Below are 20,079 nucleotides of genomic sequence, written 5' to 3' on the forward strand. Positions count from 1 at the left end.
GGGCTGGGGACTGAGGGCACAGTGGGAAGACAGCAAGTCTGGCTGCCAATCTGAGAAGAGTCTAGAATGCGGATCAGCGGGGCTGGCCACGGGGGAGGATCCAGGCATGGGAACACAAGAGCACGCCTGAATCCTGCTGATTCTGCAGGCGGACAGAGGCCACGCAGGGAAAGCTAAGGCTGGACGGGAGAAGTGTTTCCCACTGGTTTGTCACTAGGATGGGTGGTAGTCCATCGCTAAAAAGACTCATTTATCCAGGGTCAAAGCTGTTCTTGCTTGAACTGTGTGACAGTAAGACACAGAAAGAGAAAGGCCGGGGCGGCCGTCGGCTCACTCACCTGGCACAGGCATCTCTCCCTTGCGGGCACTCCTGCCAGCCCTGCTCGGGGGGGCCTCAGTGCCCCCCCGCTCCTCTGGGCCGTCCTCCTCCGTCCCGTCCTTGCCCTGTCCAGGTTCCTTAGCAGCAGGCACAGGACTTGTCTCTCGGGGGGGGCTGCCGCCCACCAACTCTGGAGGCTCCTTGCTCTTGTAGGACTTGCTGTCACAAACCTGCAGAGATGGCCTTCTGGGTCACAGGCGTCCTGACTTCCTTGGTCTTAGGGGCCGACCAAAGGAAGGGTCGCTGCCGTGAGCTCAGCAAGGCAACCAGGCCGCACTCCACCCGGCTGGCCAGGACGAGCCCAGGGCTCAGCACTCCTGTGGATGCGTTTTCGCTGCCCACCACCCCGACTCTATAGAGAACCAGACCACCTTTAGGGGCTGCGTCCCTGACACAGGTTTACTTCATTGGGGAAAAAATCTAAGATGGAACTATCTAAACTGGTAGATTTTTTCCAACTCCAAAACCTTTACCCATAGGATTCTCTTTAAAAAGCTGAAATCCGTATGTTTTTAAAAGATTCTACGTGTGTTCTGTGTGTCTGTAATGAACTTATTTGTATCTGTACACAGATATAAATAAGGTCCACACCTGTGGTAGGAACAACGCCCCAAGGGTCAGGCAGCCTGGGGTTGCCCTGGACACCTGTCCCCCGCTCACCTTGCCGCTGCAGTGACTACAATTTCTGCGTTTGTTCTTCTTCAGCCTGGAGTCAGGACCGCCTTCGTGGCAGGGACAAACGCAGTCTTTGACCCCATCTGGCCACTCAGCCTCCTAGGAGAGACCTGGGCTTGGTCAGCTGCCCAACGTTTGTGGTTCCCAGTGAGGAAGCGAAGCCCGCCCCGGCGCCCGGCCTTTCTGTTATCATACACCATCTCCTCGCATGGCCTGAGGAAATCAACGTCAAACTCGAGGAAAGCCTATTATGAATCCCTGAAACATCCTTAAATGACCCAAAGACTGACATGTCCCAATTGCCCAGACGTTTGAGGAAATATTTAAGTCAAACACAGCCTGAGGCAGTCACTGGAGAGCGCCCTCCTGAGCTGCGATCTACTCACTCGTCTGTCTGTCTGTCTGTCTGTCTCTCCCTGTGCCCTGAGTTCTCCGCTGTCCTCCAATCCCCTTGAGGGACGGCTTTGTACAAATGGAAGGCTCATTCAGTGACACTGTTCAATAAACCCAAGTACCATTATTATCCCCACTGACGGTGGAGACGAGGAAACAGAGAGATTAAATGAACGGCTCAATGTCATGCAGCTACCTCGAATCAGTTTTTCCCCAAGAGCAAAAGACATGGAGTAAAGGGACATGGAGGAAAAATGCAACTTCTTGAGAGCAGTGAGTAAACGCAGCCTGGAGCCGGGTTACATGCGTTCACATCCTAGTCGTGCTCTTAGGAAAAGCAAGACCTGGCCGTGGCCTCTCTCTGCTCTTCCGCTTCCTCTTCTGTAAACTGAAGAGGGGAGCGCTGTCTGCACAGGTGACTGTGGGCGTCAGCTAAGTGATAACCCATGAAAAAGCTCCCAAGAGATGCGTGATACTTTGTAACACAGCTGAGTGCCAGCTGTTATTATCCTTCAACTAGGAGTCTTGGTTCTATTTCTTCACATGAACACAAAGGGAGACATGAAGACCCAAGGGCAAGAGAAACAGCTGAGCTAGGAAGACTGGGAACTGGTCCTTCTGGACTCTCCAGCGGCTGCACTATGCCCCCACGGGCTCTGACGCCCGCGGCAGCCTCAGACCCCAGGCCTGGCGCCATCCTAAAGTGGACAGACATTTCGGCAGAGGCTCAAGACGTGATTCATGAAAACTGGACACCACCAATGAGCCATGTACCTTATCGTGAGTTGGGGCCCCAGTCTCCTTTCTCCTTTTGCTCTTTGATGCTGTGGGTATCTTGGGAGGCTCTTCTTCCTCTTCCACATCAGGCAGTGCCACTTCCTCAAAGCCATCAAACTGGGCAGAAGTTGGTGCCACTCAACACTGACCAGCAGACACCCCCCGTCTGCCAGGCCTGCCCCGCCTCCAGCCCCCCAACCCCCGGCAGCCTCGGCCTGTACCTCATACTCCTTCTCCTCTGTCCAGTTGATCTCTTCAAAGTCACCCATCCGGCTAGCTGCCGGGCGCAGGTGGTCAAAGAAGATGGAGAACTCATCCTGGAGGTGGTGGTGGCCCTTGAGCAGATGCCACATCTGTGTCTTGAGCTGGGAAGAGTTGTAGGGACAGATGGAGTCTGCAGGGCCAGTCAGGCTGCATTCCCCATCCACCCCAGGGACGGAATTCCAAGCTCTGCTTTCCTAGTCAACTGGGAGACACAGACGTCCGCCTGGATAGCCGAGGACTCTGCAGCCCCTCTCCCTCCGTGCCTGGCTACACGGGAGGCCTATTAGCAACAAGTGTGACTCCTAGTGACAACACTGCCCCTGCCCCACTGACCTCCAGCTCGGGCACCACCCAGCCGAGCCCATCACCTCCCTCCTGGAACTTCCTTCCAAGGCTCTATGGCATTCCTGAGCATGAAGACCAGTCAGCCTAAGAATCCCTGCCTTCATCCCCTCCAGTAAGCGCATGGTACCCCAGAAGCCAAGGCTGTAGACCAGTTAGGGGAGGGTGAAGGGAGAGGCCCAAGGCCCAGATGGTGGTGGAGGAGGCAGGATGGGAAAGGTACCTCCGTGACCTCCTGGGGCGGACAGTCCGCACAGCTCTGCAGGACCTTGATAATCCTCTGGTGCTGCGATGGGTTCTCCGCAAAGCAAATTTCCAGCTGCCGAAGAAACTTGCGACTCTTCTCAAAAGCCTGCTGCTCCTCAAACTACCGGAGTGGAAAGAGGGCGAGAGCAGTCACCTACTAGAACTGCTAGAGAGAACTCGACGGTCCACACGAGCCGAGACGACAAGGCCAGGCAGGGGGGTGCAGGGCTCTGGTTGACAAAGCCAGTCTCTCCTAAGACCCCAGGATCTACCCGCCTTGGGTGTCTGGGGTCTCGTGGTCCCAGGCAAGTAAGATGTGAATGAAAGAGTCAAGATGTGGACAAATCTCACGGTGTTTATTGCTTCATGGACTGTGAAATCAGGCACTCAAGCCCATGCGGCATTTCACAGTTTAAAGAATTTTCACACATCCACTCATTTGATGTTCATGATAACACAGGAAGAGAAGACTGGCGTGGTTTGCATTATTCCATTACCAGCTAACTGCCTGAAGACACCCAGAATAGTCTCATTGTATCCTTTATTCCCAGGACAAACACCCGGGACTACTGGGACATGCCCCATGGTTAGCTCCTCATTCTCCAACATTCCAACGTCACCTCACCACCTGGCCTTCCCAGCCCACCGCAGGTAAAACTGCAACACGCCCCTCACCCCTCACCTACAACTCCCAGGTCCCCTTTCTGCTTTGTTCTTCTACAAAATGGTATCACTCTAAGGTATTACATGCTACATATTTTACTATTTATGTCTATTTTATAATTTGTGTAATACACATACTTGACTGTATGTCACCTAACTTTCCCCATGAGGATGAAACCTCCACGAGGGAAGGATTTCGTCTTCTGTGGTTACCAGTTCTCATCCCTACGACTTCGCCTGCCACAGAGTAGGCACTCATCACTTGTGTTGACTGCACGCCTGTTTTACAACAGTGACAAGCAAGAGGCACATCATTTAACTACAGTTTTCAATGGCAACTAGTGGTAACGCCCATCCCGCATGGGAGAAAATGGAAGAAGGGGGTTGGGCAGGTGTCCCGTGGAGAGATGGCTCTCGGCGCCTTGGCCGAGTCGGGACAGCGGACGGCGTCAGGCAGCTCTGTGCACCCCATCTCGCTCTGACCCACGAGTCCAGGCGCTGTGTGCCCATCTACTCACCAGCCCGCAGGCCAGGGCCTGCTCTGGCAGCAGGAACGCGGCAAAGTCCTTTAGCAGCTGGGGCCAGTCCTGGAGCAGAGCCTGCAGGCTTCTGTAGAGATCCACAGCTGTGCGCCGCTGGGAACCTGACTCAAATTCATAGATGACCTGGAGGAAGTCCTCATACTTGCCAGGGACGTGCTGCAGGGCTTCTCGTACCTGTACAGAAAGACGTCAGTCGCCAGTGCCCTTCCTTTGGGCCCCAACAGAAAAGGGCACCGAGGGGGGAGGAGGAGTTACTGCTGGGGAGCCCCACGATTCATCCTTCAGAGGCTCCTCCCCCGACAGGCCCTGAGATCTGTTAGCGGACGACATGGAGCGCTGAGCAAGAACAGCTCCCCTTCTGTAGTGGGCAACCGAAAGTCCTCCCTTCCCCAGGGACCGCAGCCCACCCCCCCCAAAACCAGGCCAGCTTTTCTCGAGCTCACAGCCCTAACCTCGCCTTCCTGACTTCACCTCCACACGGAAATACACGAGGAGTTCTGCTACATCTATCTCAGTGTGGATTATCCGAGGGTAAATACAGGGATTAGGACTGTTAGTGAAACATCAGGAGACAAGAAAAAGCCACGCTCTCACTGCTCGCCCTCCACTCTGCTGGGGCATCAAAGCCGTGTGAGCTGGCGGAGGAGCCAGCTGCCAGGAACAGGCTGCTTCACGCCTCTGAAGGTCAAGGTGCTTCCCTGAGATCCACTCTCTGGCCAGTGTCCAAAGGCCTTTCTGCTCAAGCCCAGCGCTCGGGAAAGGTTCTTCTTAGCCCCGCAGTGAGGTCACAGCCTCTCACCCATGATGGCGGTATCACCTTTCCCCAATTGCTGATGTGAGGTACTAACAATCACCCTGCTTGGCACTGACTTCCATCTCCTTGTGGTTCTCGCACACAGATCTCAGTAATTCCAGGAGGGCAAAGGCAGAGGCACACAAGGCTGTCGGGCAGCCTGGAAGGCAGACTCCAGTTTAAGCCCTCCTCCCTTGAAGGAAAAGCGCCCTCCTGCAGTGGGAATGGTGGAAACAGGAAGCCGCATTTGCCTACCCTGGTCAGGTAAGCCTGAGCAAAGGCCAAATCCTTCTGCTCCCTGAGTGGGTCCCGCTCGAGAATGTTCTCGTCATACAGCAACAGCAGCTTGGACGTGTCCTTGCTGGCCCGGGCCCGACTGCCCCGCTTGCTGCGAGCTCGATGGCCGCTGCGGCCCTTGCCGGCAGCCTTGCTGTTCTCTCCTAGAGCACACGTGAAAAGGGCTGTCTCTCCGCCCCCAGCCCCCAGCCCGCCCACCCACCCACCACATGCACCCACTCCACAGACAGTATGGACAACTCAGGAGGAAGCTGGTGGGAAATGGGACGAGGCCCGTCAGCCTGTCACATCGGCTCGGTGCAGAGCCAGCAGTCTACGAGGCAGAGTGGCCTGTGCGGGGCTCTCTGGGGACGAGCTCCGGTGAGGAATGAGCAGTGTTTCTGCAGTGAGCACAGCTCTGAGCCTCACGCGTGACAGATGAATTAAGGATGTGGATAAACCTAACACAAATCGAGCAACTGGTGAGAATCCAATATAAAATGCCACGAGCATCTCTTGTTTGCAGAGGCACCAACGTAAACATCGGTGTGGGGAAGGGGGGCTGCAGGGGAGAGGCAGATCCTGGGTTACCCACTAGCCGCTCTGCACATGTATTTTAGACAGTGAGGCCCACTGAGACCGGGCCTCATCCGCTCACCGAGCTCACCTGGTGGGGTCCTGCTGGTCCCCACTTCTGGAGCAATCTTGGGAGAGGCAAAGGTGGTAGGAGGTTTCTCGGCAGGGTCTCCGCCGGCTTCATCGGCCACTTCATCCTCTTTCTGCAGGCTTTCCATTCCTTCTGCTTCTTCTTCCTCTTCTTCTTCGGGCTCCGAGTTCTCTTCCTGTGAATTCTCTTCCTCAGACTCACCCTCCTGACTCAGGCGCCTTTCAGACGCGAGCCAAGTGAGTTTTTCCATCGTTTCCTGCAAACCCCCAGAATGTTCAGAAGGGCTGGTGATGGCCCCCCACGTGCTGGCTGCACAGAGCCCATCAGAAGGAGCCGAGGGTAATCAATCGGGGTGTGGTGGGGGTCCCACAACTATCAGGGGTAGCTGGGATCACAGTCTGACAGGAGCGGGGGAAGAAGAGGTATTCTAGAAGGTCCCCACTACCCTGAAGATAGTTTTCCTTTGCCATGGTCCACACTTATGACCTATTTTTTTGGCATTTATAATGTGCTTAGTTGATTCAATTTAACATTTAAATGAGAAGTTGAATGTAATAAGTAAAATTTCACCCTTTCCCTCACCTCTCACCTCAAACCCAAAATTATGTCCCATAATGCATTCAAAAGTCAAATAAAAATGGTTTGAGGACTATCTAAAGTCCTAAAACCTGCAAGCGGGTGGCCTACCGATACAGTAAACACAGGATGAGTTCGACCACCTGCAAATACCCCCAGCTCTCACCTGCAGCTCCGGGACAGAGAGCACGGACTCCTCAGAAGCGGAGGACATCTCATCCTCCTCGTCTTGCGTAAGGTCGTCAAAGTCCTCTTCTTCCTCCTCCTCTGGTCCCGCTGGGGTCCCCGCTGAGCGCCCATCAATGCTGGGCGAGTCTTCGGGCTTCCTTGGGGGGCTGCTCAGTGCCGTTTCAGGCTCAGTGGAGGCTGCAGCATTCTTCGCAGACTCTCTGCTCCCATTCCCTGAGTTTGCTCCGTCAGGAGGCTCCTGCGAGGCTGCAGGGGTTTTAGCGGGTGGACTCCTCTCCTCCTTTGTGGGGACCGGCTGTGTCCTCACATCCTTGGCAGCGCCGGCCTCCTCATGTGGACAGCCGGCGTCCGGCTCCCCAGAGCACTCTTCCTTGATGTCCTCACAAAAGGCCGGCTCCGGGGGAGCACTGCACACTTCCTGCCCATGGTCTTTAGGTTCCATCTTGACCACTTTGTCCAAGTCCCCAGGAAGAGCGCTGAGAGATTCCGGGAAGCCCTGAGCCAGAGGCTCCACGACATGCCTCCCCTCCTCTGTTTTCACAACAGTCCAGACATACGCACTGTTCTCCGGCGAGTCCTCCCGGCACAGTCCATCTGCAGGCGCAGGCCCTGGGCTGTGCTCCCTCGTGGGGAAGACGGCAGCACAGAGAGGAGACAGGTCCTGGGCTTCTAACTTGGGTACCAGGCCCTGGAAGGCATTTTTCCCTTCGTCCAAAGGACAGCCAATGTCCCCGTTCACCGGGGCCTTTTCCTCAGGGCTGGGCTGCACAGGAAGCTTCATAGAGTTGCCAGAAACAATTAAGGGGGGCATGGAGGAGGCCACCAGGGGCTGGCTCAGTGGGCAGGGGAAGGAGGTCGGGTTAACCAGGAGTGTGGTGATGGGAATCGTCTGCGAACTGGGGGCCACAGCAGCACTGACAGGCTGGATCACGTTGCAGCCACTGCCAAGACTCACGACCTTCACGGTGGCGGCGGGGACAGTGAAGATAACAGGGGCCGAGTTGATGAGGGGGACAGACTTCAGGCAGACGGAGGCCTTGGCCCCCTTTCTCTTGGGGCCTCTCCGTTTCACGTAGGGCTTTCGAAACTTCGAAGGGGCAAGTGAAGGCAGCATCACCTTGGGTACAGGAGCCGAGGAGAGCAGGGTCTGAGGCTCGGACAGAGGGTAGCTGGTCCTGACGTCAGGGGGCACAGTGGGCAGTGCTGTGGGGGATTCGAAAGTATCGCCCCCGGGGACCCTCAGGGGAGGGACGCCTGACACGGTCTGTAAAACAGTGGCTGGCTGCAGGCTGTGAGGCAGGCGGAGCAGCATTTTGCTCGGAGGGGCTTCTGACTGAGCTGACCTGGCTGGGGTCTTCCCAGAGCTGGAGCTGGGCTGCAGAGAGGGGCTGGGTCTGATTAGGAGGGGCTTCAGGGTGGATGAGCGCTTCTGTCTCCAGCCCTTCCTGGAAAAGCAGTTAGCAGCTGGCTTCAGGGTCAGAACTACACCCTTGGGCAGCAGCAGTGGGTACCGGCTCTCAGCCCCCGGGTCGGAGCTGCTTTTCCCCAGGTCTGGGTCCGGCTTGATCTCAGTGGCCGCAGTGCCATTTCCTCCCGCTCTGGCACCATCAGCTATACGCTGCATCTCCTCCCGGATGGACGGCAGACTGGCCTGTTGGCAACAAGAGTGCTCAGATCCAGCACATGTCAGAATTTGGGGGGCGGAAAATAGGGCTCTCCAGATTTCAGGGACCTTTCCAGGACAGTCTCGAGACATCTTTTCAAGATTTTCCTACTCGACATCAAATTTCTACGAAGACTACATTCCAACTGCACACTCCAGAAACACTTTTCGGAATTTCACGGGGAAAACAATCATTGTCCCCACTATTTATAAAGGCCTGTAGAACCACCGGGGAGGGGGCAGCAGAAGAAGGGCGAATGAGGGCGACCTCGGAAGTCCTGGCTCCACAGCGCAAGCTGAGAGCGGTGCAGTGGCTGGCGTGTTCGCCGGGGTTTAGCGGCCTGCTGCCCCACCTCTCCGAGCAGGAGGTTTACCTTTAACCAGAACGGCAGCCGGTGCTCTTCCCGCTCGACAGGCGGTTTCCACTGATGGGGCTGGATCTCTTCACAGCACTTCCCTAAGGTGGGCAGCTGTTTGGTCTTCTTGTAAAACTGCGCAGGAAGAATAAAGCACGAGTCCCACTCCCGTCAGACACGGCCCTCTGTCAGGTGGGGGAGTGGGGCGGGCGGGGTTTGAGGTGGACACGAGCGCACACGCACACACCCATGTACATCAACAGCATGTGTTGAAGCAGCTTCTGCGTTTCAAATCCAACTAACCGCTAACTGTAAAGACTGTACAACGCCTGCCTGTCTGCTAACTGCTCATCTCCAGGCTGGTCACCAAGAAGGGAAGAGTTTAGGTCGCGCGGAACAGGAAGGAGATGATTAGTCAGACGGATCCTATTTAAACTTTGCCCCTTCTCAGGAGCTGCAACGACAGTGCCCTAACCCTCCTGGACGCGTGGCAGCTTCCTTTCTAAGCAAACAGAGGAAGAAGGTAATACTCGAGAGGAAAAGGCTAGATCAACGTCCCTGGAAAGGCGAGAGGAGATTTAGTTCAGCGCAGGCGGGAGGAATCGCTGTAGGTAAAGACCCCTCTCTCCATGGGGCCCACGGAGAAAGAGGGCGCGGCCCGTGGGCGAGGCCCCAGGGCAGCCGCCTGCAGGGAGCGCTCACCTTGAAAATATTGTCAGGAGCTCTGTTCATGCTTCGGTTCTTGATTCTGACCGTCAGCTGGCAGGCAGTCTTGCACGTCAGAAGGTACTTGCTGATGAGGGGCTTAGGAAACTCGGTCCCCTCAAAGTGCTTCAGTCCTAAAACTAACAGACTGAGAAAGCAGCAGGGGTGTGAAACCTCACCTCACATGCATTCTACAAAGCCCCCCAGACTCCCTCCCCATTCTCCAATCCACTTTTTCTGCATCTAATTCTTACATGAGTGAATGGCTACTTGACAGAAAATTTCAGGTATTTACTGAGTACTCGTAAGTACTATGAATAAGACACAATCAAGTGGAAAGAGGAAAACCTAGGCATAAATCACTAATAAATGTCAGATCACATGATCTTTATACTAATAATACAAACGCAGCTCAAAGGAATGCAGAGGAAGAAGGATGGGTGTAACAACAGATACGAAAAGAGCAATGGGCACCGTGTTAGCCATTTGAAATCAGCATCAACACCACCTCCCATAGTGACATGTTCACTTCCGGCTGCCTATGGCCACATTTACTGACGGCAGTGGGGCAACACGTATCAAGAGCCATAAAAACGTTCCTAACCTTCATCAGATAATCTCACTCTTGGGAATTTATCCAAAAGGATAAACTCAAAGGATTTTCAAAAGCTCTGTGCCAAAGATCCTTGGTGAAGAGTCTCTGACAACCGCAAAACTGGGGGGTGGGGGGGTGCCAGCAAATAAAAGGACTATCATCAGGCCACTCAATATTGCTTTAAAAAATGCTATACAGAAACAAAAAAGGACAACGGTACAGCACAGAGAAAAACAATTTCAACATGTGAGGCTTAAAAAACAAAACAAAATTATATTTAAACTGCCAATAATTATGTAAGAAATGCAAAAAGGAAAATCATTGTCTTGGGGTGGTTAGGATGATGGATATGAAAATATTTTTCCTTTGGAAAATTTCCTCTAATAACATACATGAGAAGATTAGTTTATACATTAAATACTGTTTCCCCGAAAATAAGACCTAGCCGGACAATCAGCTGTAATGCATATTTTGGAGCAAAAATTAATGTAAGACCTAGTCTTATATTATGTAAGACCCGGTCTTACATTATAGTAAAATAAGACCAGCTCTTATATTAATTTTTGCTCCAAAAGACGCATTACAGCTGATTGTCCGATTAGGTCTTATTTTCAGGGAAACACGGTAAAAGACAAAAAAAATTTTTTTTAAATGTTCCAAAGTGTGCATGTTATTTCCCCAGAAGAATAGTGTCTGGCTCTGCTGAAACAAGCACGTGTAGAACGAGAACCTTCTCCCACGTGTGCCCTTCTCTTTGAATCTTGTCTTACTGCACATACCTTACTGCCCTGACCTCCCCCAGAACAGAACTAGGCCTTGTCCTAGGACTCGGGGCCTGCCTCCACCCCTCACAGCAAACCCTTACTTGTCCTCCGCCTTGGTGAATGAGTTCTTATCTTGGGGGTTCTTTGCCTTCAGAGAACACACTGGGAGGAGCTCCGGGTACATGAAAACCTTGCTTGTGGCCAGGATCCAAGCTACTTGCTTTGGCAAACAGGGAAATTTACAGGCTGTAAGAAAAAGAAAACAAAAAAATCTTTCATAAATGACATTCTAGCACCAAGAGGGATTCATAAAAGCTCCTGAATGCCTTTCTGCGTGAGGGAGAGCTGGTCCTACCTAACTTGATGTCTTGCCACCCACACACCCTCCCCACAAATGTTTCCACCACTTTCTCAGCCTAGCATTTGCCTAAAGGGCTTCACATTCAGTGGTATTAAAAGCTGATTCTCTCATTCTCTCCCAGACTATGTTACTTAAAACACTGAGTAACATCAACACCTACAATGTACCGAGTGACACCTGGCTCACAGTGTACGCTCCAAAAATGTTCACCTCCTTCCCCCTTTAAATCCTTGAACGGTAGGTGATGTTCAACTATGCGTTCTTTCTTCCAGGATAAGATTCCAACTTGCTTAATCTCCCTCAAGAATCTGATATTTCAAGTTTGATTTGATTTGATTCTTACTTAACTTTCATTAAGTTCTCCCAGATTCCTCCTGAGGCTGGGAACAAACAAACCATAAACGGAATGAGACAATTCAGTCTCGTTCACTCTGGCTTGCTGTCTGAGCCTCTCGGTTCCAGGCACGTCTAACTTTCCAGAGACAAGCACTACTACCGCCGTATTTCTCCTTCCATAAATGAGATTTTCATGTGCCCAAAAGGAAAACACAGAACACCATACGTCTAAGTTAGCAGTCGTTTGGTGTTTTCAGTGACTACATGCAGCTAATAAAGCAGTTTGAGATCAGTGTCCACAACCTAAATGCACTTAAATCCAACTATATTCAATTTCACTAGAAGAGTCAGGGATTTCACATCAAATCAAAGACAAACCCAAGTCCAGAGCAAACCACGACTAATGTGTTAAACCAGGAAACAAAGCAGAAGCCAATAGCTGGATTCAGGGAACAGCAAATATTTTTTAAAAAAAATACTAAACCGACGCAAGGTAAAACCCAAACCCAAACCCGCAAATTTCTGTAAAATACTGAACATGGTGAATGGGCCACATCTCTGATTTGTGCCTTGTCCCAAGCCAACATTCCTTCAAAATGGAGACAGCACGATAATCGTTATGGGACATAAAACGATCCTGACGAAGGAGAGCGAAGACCTACACCTGACCCGACCTTCCCACGTGGCTTCCATCTTCCCAGACCCCAGTGTCCTGCTCTTGCTCCTACCCTCGTATCTACTTCAGTCCAATTCTTAGTACTGAGCGCCCATGTCGACCCCTGATGACCCTGCCTGTCCACTGCCTCCATTCCCTACTCAATTATCACACAATTCTGGAATTTAGATCATGAGTACAAAGGGAGCCCAGAAGAGAGGAGGGAGGAATTATACATCTCCTATCTCTTCCATCCCGAGGAAACTATCCATGGAATACGACTCCCAACTCATTGCAAGTAAAAACTTGAAGTGGACACGTCTGTCCCCTACCAGTCTTGACACTTTTCCGAGGACTCCAGTCGATGCTGACGTGTGTGCTGAAGTCTTCAATGAGCTGCATGGCCCCTACCAGGTTACAGGGTTGGAACAAGGTCTGAAACTTGGGGTTGAACTGCTGATGAAGGGCGATGGAGCTTTGAGCGAAGGTTCCCAGCTCTTCCTGGGAAAAGCGGACACAAAGGAGATCTAAGTTCCAGGCCATTAGCACCCACAGCCCTCAGCCTCGGAGGGAGGCACGTGTCCTTCCTACTACAGGAGACAAAGGTAGCTTTAGCGTTACCCCACAGAGCTTCTGCTGAGCCCTCAGATATTCAGGAATTGTGATGGGGACACACCCATTTTGTTCTTGTTTTGTTCTCAGGCTGAGTGTTCCTGCCCCTGCTGGATGTTGAGTCTAGCTCCCAGCTACAATCAAGGTTCTCAAAAACGAGAGCTGTTGCGTTTCAAAATTTTCTGTCGTTTGGTTTCTCAAATAACACTTAGAACAAAGTACTTCTCGCGATTCTCTGAACACAGGAAGAGGTGAACACACCTGTTGACGCCCAGGACAGCTTGGAGTACCAGCCAACACACCACTCAAACGCCAGAGAGACTTATCCAAGAAGCACAGCTCACCATCATTACCTGCCCACAAGTTCAGGGGCAATTTTTATAGTTTAAAGTTTCAAAATTAAAAGCCCTTCCTCCAAAATACTTCAAAATGTCATGAGCAAAATTAATTTTCTACATAAGACACAGTTATTGAGCCTAATGAATGGAGAACGAATTCAATAAAGAGAAGAGATGTACCGAAAACCTAAGAAGTCAGGGTGGATCTAAAGATGAGGACGAGGACCCAATAAAAACATGAGGAACGCTCGTAAGAACATGGAATACACTCTGTACTTTCATGGAAATCAGGGCTCACGTTGTCTCAGCAAACGTGAAAGCCACCAGAAGAGCTACGAAATGTGCAGGAGAGGAGAACCATGTGGGTGACGATGGGGAACACCTGTGCAGAGCCACCGGCCGAGCTACTGCACACTCCAGTCAGAGGTAGGGACATCTAGAATCTTACCAGAAATATCCTGGCGGTGCTGGCCTCCGAGCTGAGACTGGGGTTGGAGGTGGACAGAAGGTGAATTTGCGTCAAGAGCTGAACGTGCTGGGAGTGAAAACAAGTAACACAGCGACACGTTAGGACAGCATTTCCAGAACCCAGAAGATCTTACCAAGATAGCTGCAACTTTGTGCCACGTGTTTTGCTTTCTGGCTGGAGTACGAGAACAACATAGTATGTTGGTATGAACTTTGCAAATACGTCCATTCCCCTGGAGCAAAATGGTGGAACCAGAGGAAGCTTAACCTCCAACCACAGAAACTGAGATTGGAAAGAAGAAAAACTACTCTGGCAGGGAGGCTGTTAAATCCGAATGGAGTGCCACGGACTCACTGAAATCCAGAACTCTGGACACTGTCGGGTCCTTACGTGTGTTCTTGCCTGAGCCACAAGGACTCTTGAACCTAACTGTCAAGGTCAGGGCTGTGGGAAGATCTGGGGCCTACGGTTTCCCCCGGCACCAAGATGACACGTTTCTGACCTTCACAAAGCCACTCCCTGGGGCTTGGCTATGCCGCTGGGGGCCGGGCAGTGCCAACACCGTCCCCCACGCAGCCTCACCTGCTGCATCTGGTGCTGCAGCCTCTGGCGCTGTGTGGGGTCTAGGATCAGCGTCTGCTGCACCTTCTCAGCCTGCGGCTTAACCCTCTCCGCCTCCTGCTGCTGTCGGGCCGAAGACTTCCTCATCTTCAGCTGCTCAAGGAGCTCCTTCATCGTGCGGTGCTGCTCATTCAGCAAGTTAGCCAGCGGTTCCTCAAACCTGCGCCCATGGGGAGATGACTGGCTGTGAGCACTGCCCTGGGTCCACGACACATCTGAGTCCTCCTCATGGTGGGCCAAGAGGCCGAGTCCTTTCCATCACCCAATCCCACAGTAGCCCACAGGCGACACTTGCAGCCTACCCGCCTTTCCCAGAGTTGTGAGCGTAGATCTACATAGGATGGTTCTGAACTGCCCCACTCCATTCTACCATCAGCCCTCCAAGTAACGCAGCGAAATTAAACAAAAGCCTAGGCACAGAGAAAGGTCTGGATAACAAAGCGTCAAGGAGCTATGGGAACTCGTCCTTCTTGCGTCATACTGACACCCACATTAACCAGGGACTTGTTCTTCGCGCTGATACACGATCTTCTAAAAGCCCGGCATGTGTTCTCTAACTTACCATGAGCCCCATCCCAGGTCTAGCTTCTCCCATTCTCCTACTCGCATCCATCCAGGCTGCCCTGCCTTCCTTTCTTAAAAAGTCCAAGAGCTTCTTGCATGAAGCAAGAAGGGGATATGCTAAAATACAGGCAGTTTGAATGAACAGTGAGAAGCTGGTATTACCTAACTCCGGCCATGAAAATCCCTCTGAATTTGCTCCTCCAAGTTTTCTAACCCGACCCTCGCACCTGCGTCCAGGCAGGGCTGAAGCACGAATCCTAACACCTGGCGTGCTAGCTCTGAAGTGGAGGCAGCACGAGACACTTGGGTGATGGAGCACGAGCTGATGACACGTTGCGCCATCAGGGCAAGACCTGCTCAGGTAGCTATGACTGCCAGGTTATCGTATTTCAAGAAATCCTCTCCATTGTAGCAACAGTTAAATGATAATGACTTTTTCCAACAGCCTTTGAGAATAAGATTACGTTTCCTTTTACAGTATTTCCTACCAGTGTAGACAGACACAGGGTAAAACCCTAAGGGCATGGGACCGTCCTCTGGACACCCTTTACTGAGAACTGAAAAGAAAACTCCTGATTATCTGCACTGCTAATAGGAACAGAAAAACAGAGCCCAGAAAAAGCAGGCAATGCAAATCAGGCCGCACCTCGTTCTAGTAATAGTATTTCCTGGAGAGTTGGTAAGGGGAGCACAGATAACTCACCTTCCCCATACGTTATTTACTCAAAGGTTAAAACCAGGTTTGCATTTCCTGCTGAAACAGCAGCAGCAGCAGTCAAAGCAAATCAACTGAATGCCGGAAGTAACTGAATTTCAACAAGGATTTTAAAGTAGTTACATAATCCCCAAATTTTAAAAATTTATAGAGTTGACTTGGGAACTGAAATAAGTTTATAGATGGAGCAATGGTTCCATTCTGCTACACCTGAACTTTGTTCTATGCACTGTGGCTTGCAGCAAGTGGGTCAAATACATTCTTAGAAACCTTGAAAATGTTCTTTTAAAAAAAAAGTACATATGTGAGGTGACAGAAGTGTTAATTAATTCAAGGCGGGGAATCCTTTCACAGTGTTTATACACATGATCAAATTATCATGCTGTACACTTTCAATATCTTACAACTTTGTCAATTACACCTCAATAAAACTAAAAACAAAGTGAAATCCTGAGATTTCTGTGGTAGTTATACTATGGCATTTATTGGATGGAACATCACTGACACGTCTGGCTTGCACGCTGTTTAGTATGCCTTGTCTTTTGCACTAAGGTCCAGCTGGCAGATGGATCCCAAGCTCTCTAGTTAGGTAATGCTGTTCAGGTCACACGCAGGACTACTCAGAGGCCGTGGTCTCTCTGCTTAGCTTTGTTCCACCCGTGGCATAACCCACACCCTGCCCTCTGCTGCAACTCAGAACGGGTAACAACAAAGTACAGATAGACGAATCATGCAAACCCATCACAGAAACGGGGGAAAATTAAAGCCTCTACCATCTGGGTGGGGCAACACAAGTGCCAACTTTGTGTGAAGACGGCAGTACATGTATTTCAGACTCCAGGGCATTTCTGCAGGTGCTTCATGGTTTAACTAATTAAGGGGAATAAAAAGGCATTGCCTAGGTAACTAGCAGGCTTTCACCACCACTTACCAGATGCTAACGGCAAATGAGGAGCAGGACAGGAACCTGGCTCCAACGGTTTGGGCAGTTTCTGTGGCTGGCCAGAGTCCCACGCACCCCTCCAGCACCGCTCACCTGGAGAGGTTGCTGTGGATGCCAGCTACTGTTTTCTCTCCCTTCCCAAACAGATACAGCGTGGCCTAGAGCTGCACTGCCCCATAGTAAGGAGACTTGGCCACTCGACACCTAACAGGCCCCAGGGCTGGGCACCGACATCAGTAACTCGGGCAGTTAGGGCTGAGAAATAAACGGAGATCTCTGCAAACCCTTCCAGACATACACTTGCCTCCATTCTGAGGCTCAAGGTCTCTGGCTAGCCTACCGTAGGGCTTGAGGCGTGTTAAAGTTAGGCCGGGGCTCAGCCACACGTTCCTCCTCCTCGGGGCCGTCATCTTCCATGCTGGGGAATCCCATCTCATCCTGGAACTGAGGGGAAGAAAAAGGTGGGTTTTCCTGGGGGGTGGGCATGCGGACGTCGCTGCAGCCATGCCAAGGGAAAGCGGAGAGCAGTTCACAGGACGTTACAACGCTAGCAGCACCCAGGAAGAGCTGCAGCAGCACCTTCCTCCCTTCACGCACCCATAGTCCCACACATGGGGTGATGACTCTACACAGGGAAAAAACCTCTCAATCAGCCAACCTATAACGGTGAGGACAGAGCATGCATAACTCAAAATGTTCATAAATATATTTCACGGGACAAACTTAAGAGAAAGGTAACTATGTCTGCTCAGAATAATCTAAAACCAGTTTGCAATCTTTATGGATGCACCAAATGATAGCTGGCGGGCCATCCAAAGCTTGCAAGAGAATAACCTACATATGGGTGATCAAAGTTTGTTAGTAGGTTACTGCAAAAATAATTGCGGTTTTTGCAATTTTTTTTAACCTTTTAAAATTACTTTTGTACCAACCTAATAGTTAGCTAACTTCCCCTGCCACTATCCTCTCTCCTAGGCGGACTGAAGGGGTTCAGGGTGGTCAGAAGAACCCACTTTGCCATCCCAAATTCTCACTCCAGGATCATTACTCACAGTTTCAAACAGCTCTTCCATCAGCCCATTCACTTCCTTTTCTGCAAAAGAGCCAAACAGTATGTTGTTGGCACAGTTCATTTCATTTTGCAATAAGGCAGAATTCCAAGAAGACAATGTGTGTTGTTTTCAGCAAGGTGGCCTCACATCTATCTATCATTCAGTCACTCAGAAACATTTACGGACACCAACGGGGGCTCTATCCCTGTTCTAGATGCTTGGGACACATGACAGAACGAACAGAATTGAAGCTTTCTCTTGAAGCTTCAATTCTAGTGGGAAGATATACATGGAATGTGAGCTCGATGACTTTACGGTAAGATAAATTCAGTTCGTTGACCTGTCCTACTGAACAGAGTCAGGACAGAAGTCTTGAGCCGTGTGTCACAGGACCCTGCCTTAGTACCTGAACTACTCAGCAACTCCATCCATGACCTAGGAGACCCACGAAACAGTCATCAAATCGGTAAATGATACAAAGCTGGAAGGGATTGCCAGACCAACTGATGACAGCTTCCAAATTCTGTTTTCTCACATTAATGGACAGATCATAACGAGGAGAAATGTAAAGGCTTGCATTTAGGATTTTAAAACATCGGTTTCTTAAGGGCACAAAAAGGTGAGATGGCTCAAAACCAATGAATGTGAAAAAGACCAGAATGTTTTGGTTGACCTGAAGCTCAGTGTGACACAGCTGCTGCAAATAGCGCTCACGTCCGGGAAAGCAGGCACCTCACTGAGCGAGTGCAGAGCCGGACGGCTTCTAAAGGACTGCAGTCATTTCTATGTGGGCCCTTCCCAGAGGGCACTAAAAGGCTCAAATCCAAATGCTGGTGAGGACACGGAGCAACTGGAATTCTAATGAGGATGGAAAATGGAAAGCCACTGGGGTAAATGTCTGGCAACTTCTTATAAAACTAAACCTACATCTATCCTCTGACCTCTCCTAGGTAGCTGCTGACCCACGAGAAGTACCACGTCCGCCTACGAAGGCTTGAACACAAACGTTCAGAGCAGCCTTATTCAAGGTCGCCAAAACTCAGCAAGGGCCCAGATGTCCATCAACACCTGGGGGTAAAAGATGGATCAACACACTGGTATATTTACGCATGGAATCCGAGTCAGCAGTAAGAGAGAACAAATTAATGATACACGCAATATGGATGAATCTCAAAAGAACTATTCTGTGTGAAAAAAGCCTTACACAACAGAGCACAGACTATATGATTCCAATTATACGAAGTCATAAAACAGGCAAATCTAATCTGTGATGGAAAAAAATCAGAACAGCAATTCCTCTAGGGGGATGGTGTAGGGGCATGAGAACACTTTCTGGGGTGACAATTCTGTATGCTGAGAGGGGTTTGGGTTACACAGGTGTAAGCACGTCAAAACTCACTGAATGGTACACTTAAAATTTGAGTAAACTGAGTATAAATTTACCTAAAGAGAAATTATAAACAAATATTGAGCTCTAATTCATGATAACATGCTGAAATGTTTAGGAGTGAAGTGTATTGATATCTACAATTCACACTCTAAAATGCATTTAAAACACACACACACACATATGGATTTATAGATAGAGAGATGGAGAGCTGAGTGATAAAGCAAATATTTTAAAAGTTAATTAAAGAAACTAGGTGGTGGGTACATGGGTTAGTCTACTGTACAATTCTTTGAATTTTTCTCTGCTTGAAAAGTTTCATAATATAATGAGTGAGAAATTTTTTTAAACAAAGGCTGGAATCCAGAGAAGGGTAACTTGGGCGGTGAGAGGTGTGGAAACCATGACACCCAGAGAACTGGACAAACTTGGTGTGTCTGGCTTAGGAAAGAAAAAAGTCAGGAAAAGAAACATCTTTTACTCTGCACACTTGGGAGTAAATTACATTTTTCAGCCACAAAGGACAAACAGGGGACTGTAAAAGGTTGATTTGGGTTCAGTAGCGAAAATATTCATGGAAGACACACTTCTGCCAACGGATATGCTCCCCACCAGCGGTGCCCAAACAGACGAAAAGGCCACATGAGAAACTGGAAACAAGTGGGAGAAAAAGATATGACCACATGAAACTTTTCAAACTCTATGAGTCTATGCTTTTTAACTCTTAAATTTTGGTTGTGCATGTAAGGGTTATGCATGTAAGGGTTATGCATGTAAGGGTTGTGCATGTAAGGGTTGTGCATGTAAGGGTTATGCATGTAAGGGTTATGCATGTAAGGGTTATGCATGTAAGGGTTGTGCATGTAAGGGCAAGTCCTCCTAAAGGGATTATAATTACATATGACAACGTCAGATGTGAGAACAGGAGGAAGAACAAAATTAAAATTCTACCCTAGCTTTTACTTATGTTCACTGACTAGAAAGGATGGCACTGCAGGCCGGCATCCCAGAAAAGTTCACTATTTGATGGGCAAATATTGTCAGCACCCTGCAAAACACCGGCTCTACCAGCAGTAAGTACAAACTCCAGAAGTTCACAGACTAGGGCAGAAGACAGACACTAAACAAGCAATTCTGAGAGTGATAAGTATTAAAAAGGAC

General features: G+C 50.3%; 1 protein-coding gene across 4 annotated transcripts in view; it reads right to left on the reverse strand.

The window, feature by feature from the left end:
• GON4L (gon-4 like) overlaps positions 1-20,079 on the reverse strand; it is a 48,715-nt gene that overhangs the window by 1,755 nt on the left and 26,881 nt on the right. For 3 of the 4 annotated variants that reach the window (XM_033092169.1, XM_033092170.1, XM_033092168.1), the window contains 17 exons: positions 17,532-17,572; positions 16,820-16,923; positions 14,219-14,417; positions 13,616-13,702; positions 12,550-12,718; positions 10,967-11,111; positions 9,504-9,654; positions 8,820-8,936; positions 6,760-8,433; positions 6,018-6,273; positions 5,330-5,514; positions 4,258-4,455; positions 3,054-3,197; positions 2,446-2,589; positions 2,222-2,341; positions 1,040-1,153; positions 339-549 (listed from right to left, as the gene is read on the reverse strand). In XM_033092169.1, the coding sequence (XP_032948060.1) occupies positions 339-549; positions 1,040-1,153; positions 2,222-2,341; positions 2,446-2,589; positions 3,054-3,197; positions 4,258-4,455; positions 5,330-5,514; positions 6,018-6,273; positions 6,760-8,433; positions 8,820-8,936; positions 9,504-9,654; positions 10,967-11,111; positions 12,550-12,718; positions 13,616-13,702; positions 14,219-14,417; positions 16,820-16,923; positions 17,532-17,572 (4,059 nt within the window). Of the gene's footprint in view, positions 1-338; positions 550-1,039; positions 1,165-2,221; positions 2,342-2,445; positions 2,590-3,053; positions 3,198-4,257; positions 4,456-5,329; positions 5,515-6,017; positions 6,274-6,759; positions 8,434-8,819; positions 8,937-9,503; positions 9,655-10,966; positions 11,112-12,549; positions 12,719-13,615; positions 13,703-14,218; positions 14,418-16,819; positions 16,924-17,531; positions 17,573-20,079 lie in introns of those variants that run through there. The other variant, XM_033092171.1, reaches the window with a different exon arrangement.

Source organism: Rhinolophus ferrumequinum, chromosome 22 (genome assembly GCF_004115265.2).
Source record: "Rhinolophus ferrumequinum isolate MPI-CBG mRhiFer1 chromosome 22, mRhiFer1_v1.p, whole genome shotgun sequence".
In the NCBI taxonomy this organism is placed as follows: domain Eukaryota; kingdom Metazoa; phylum Chordata; class Mammalia; order Chiroptera; family Rhinolophidae; genus Rhinolophus; species Rhinolophus ferrumequinum.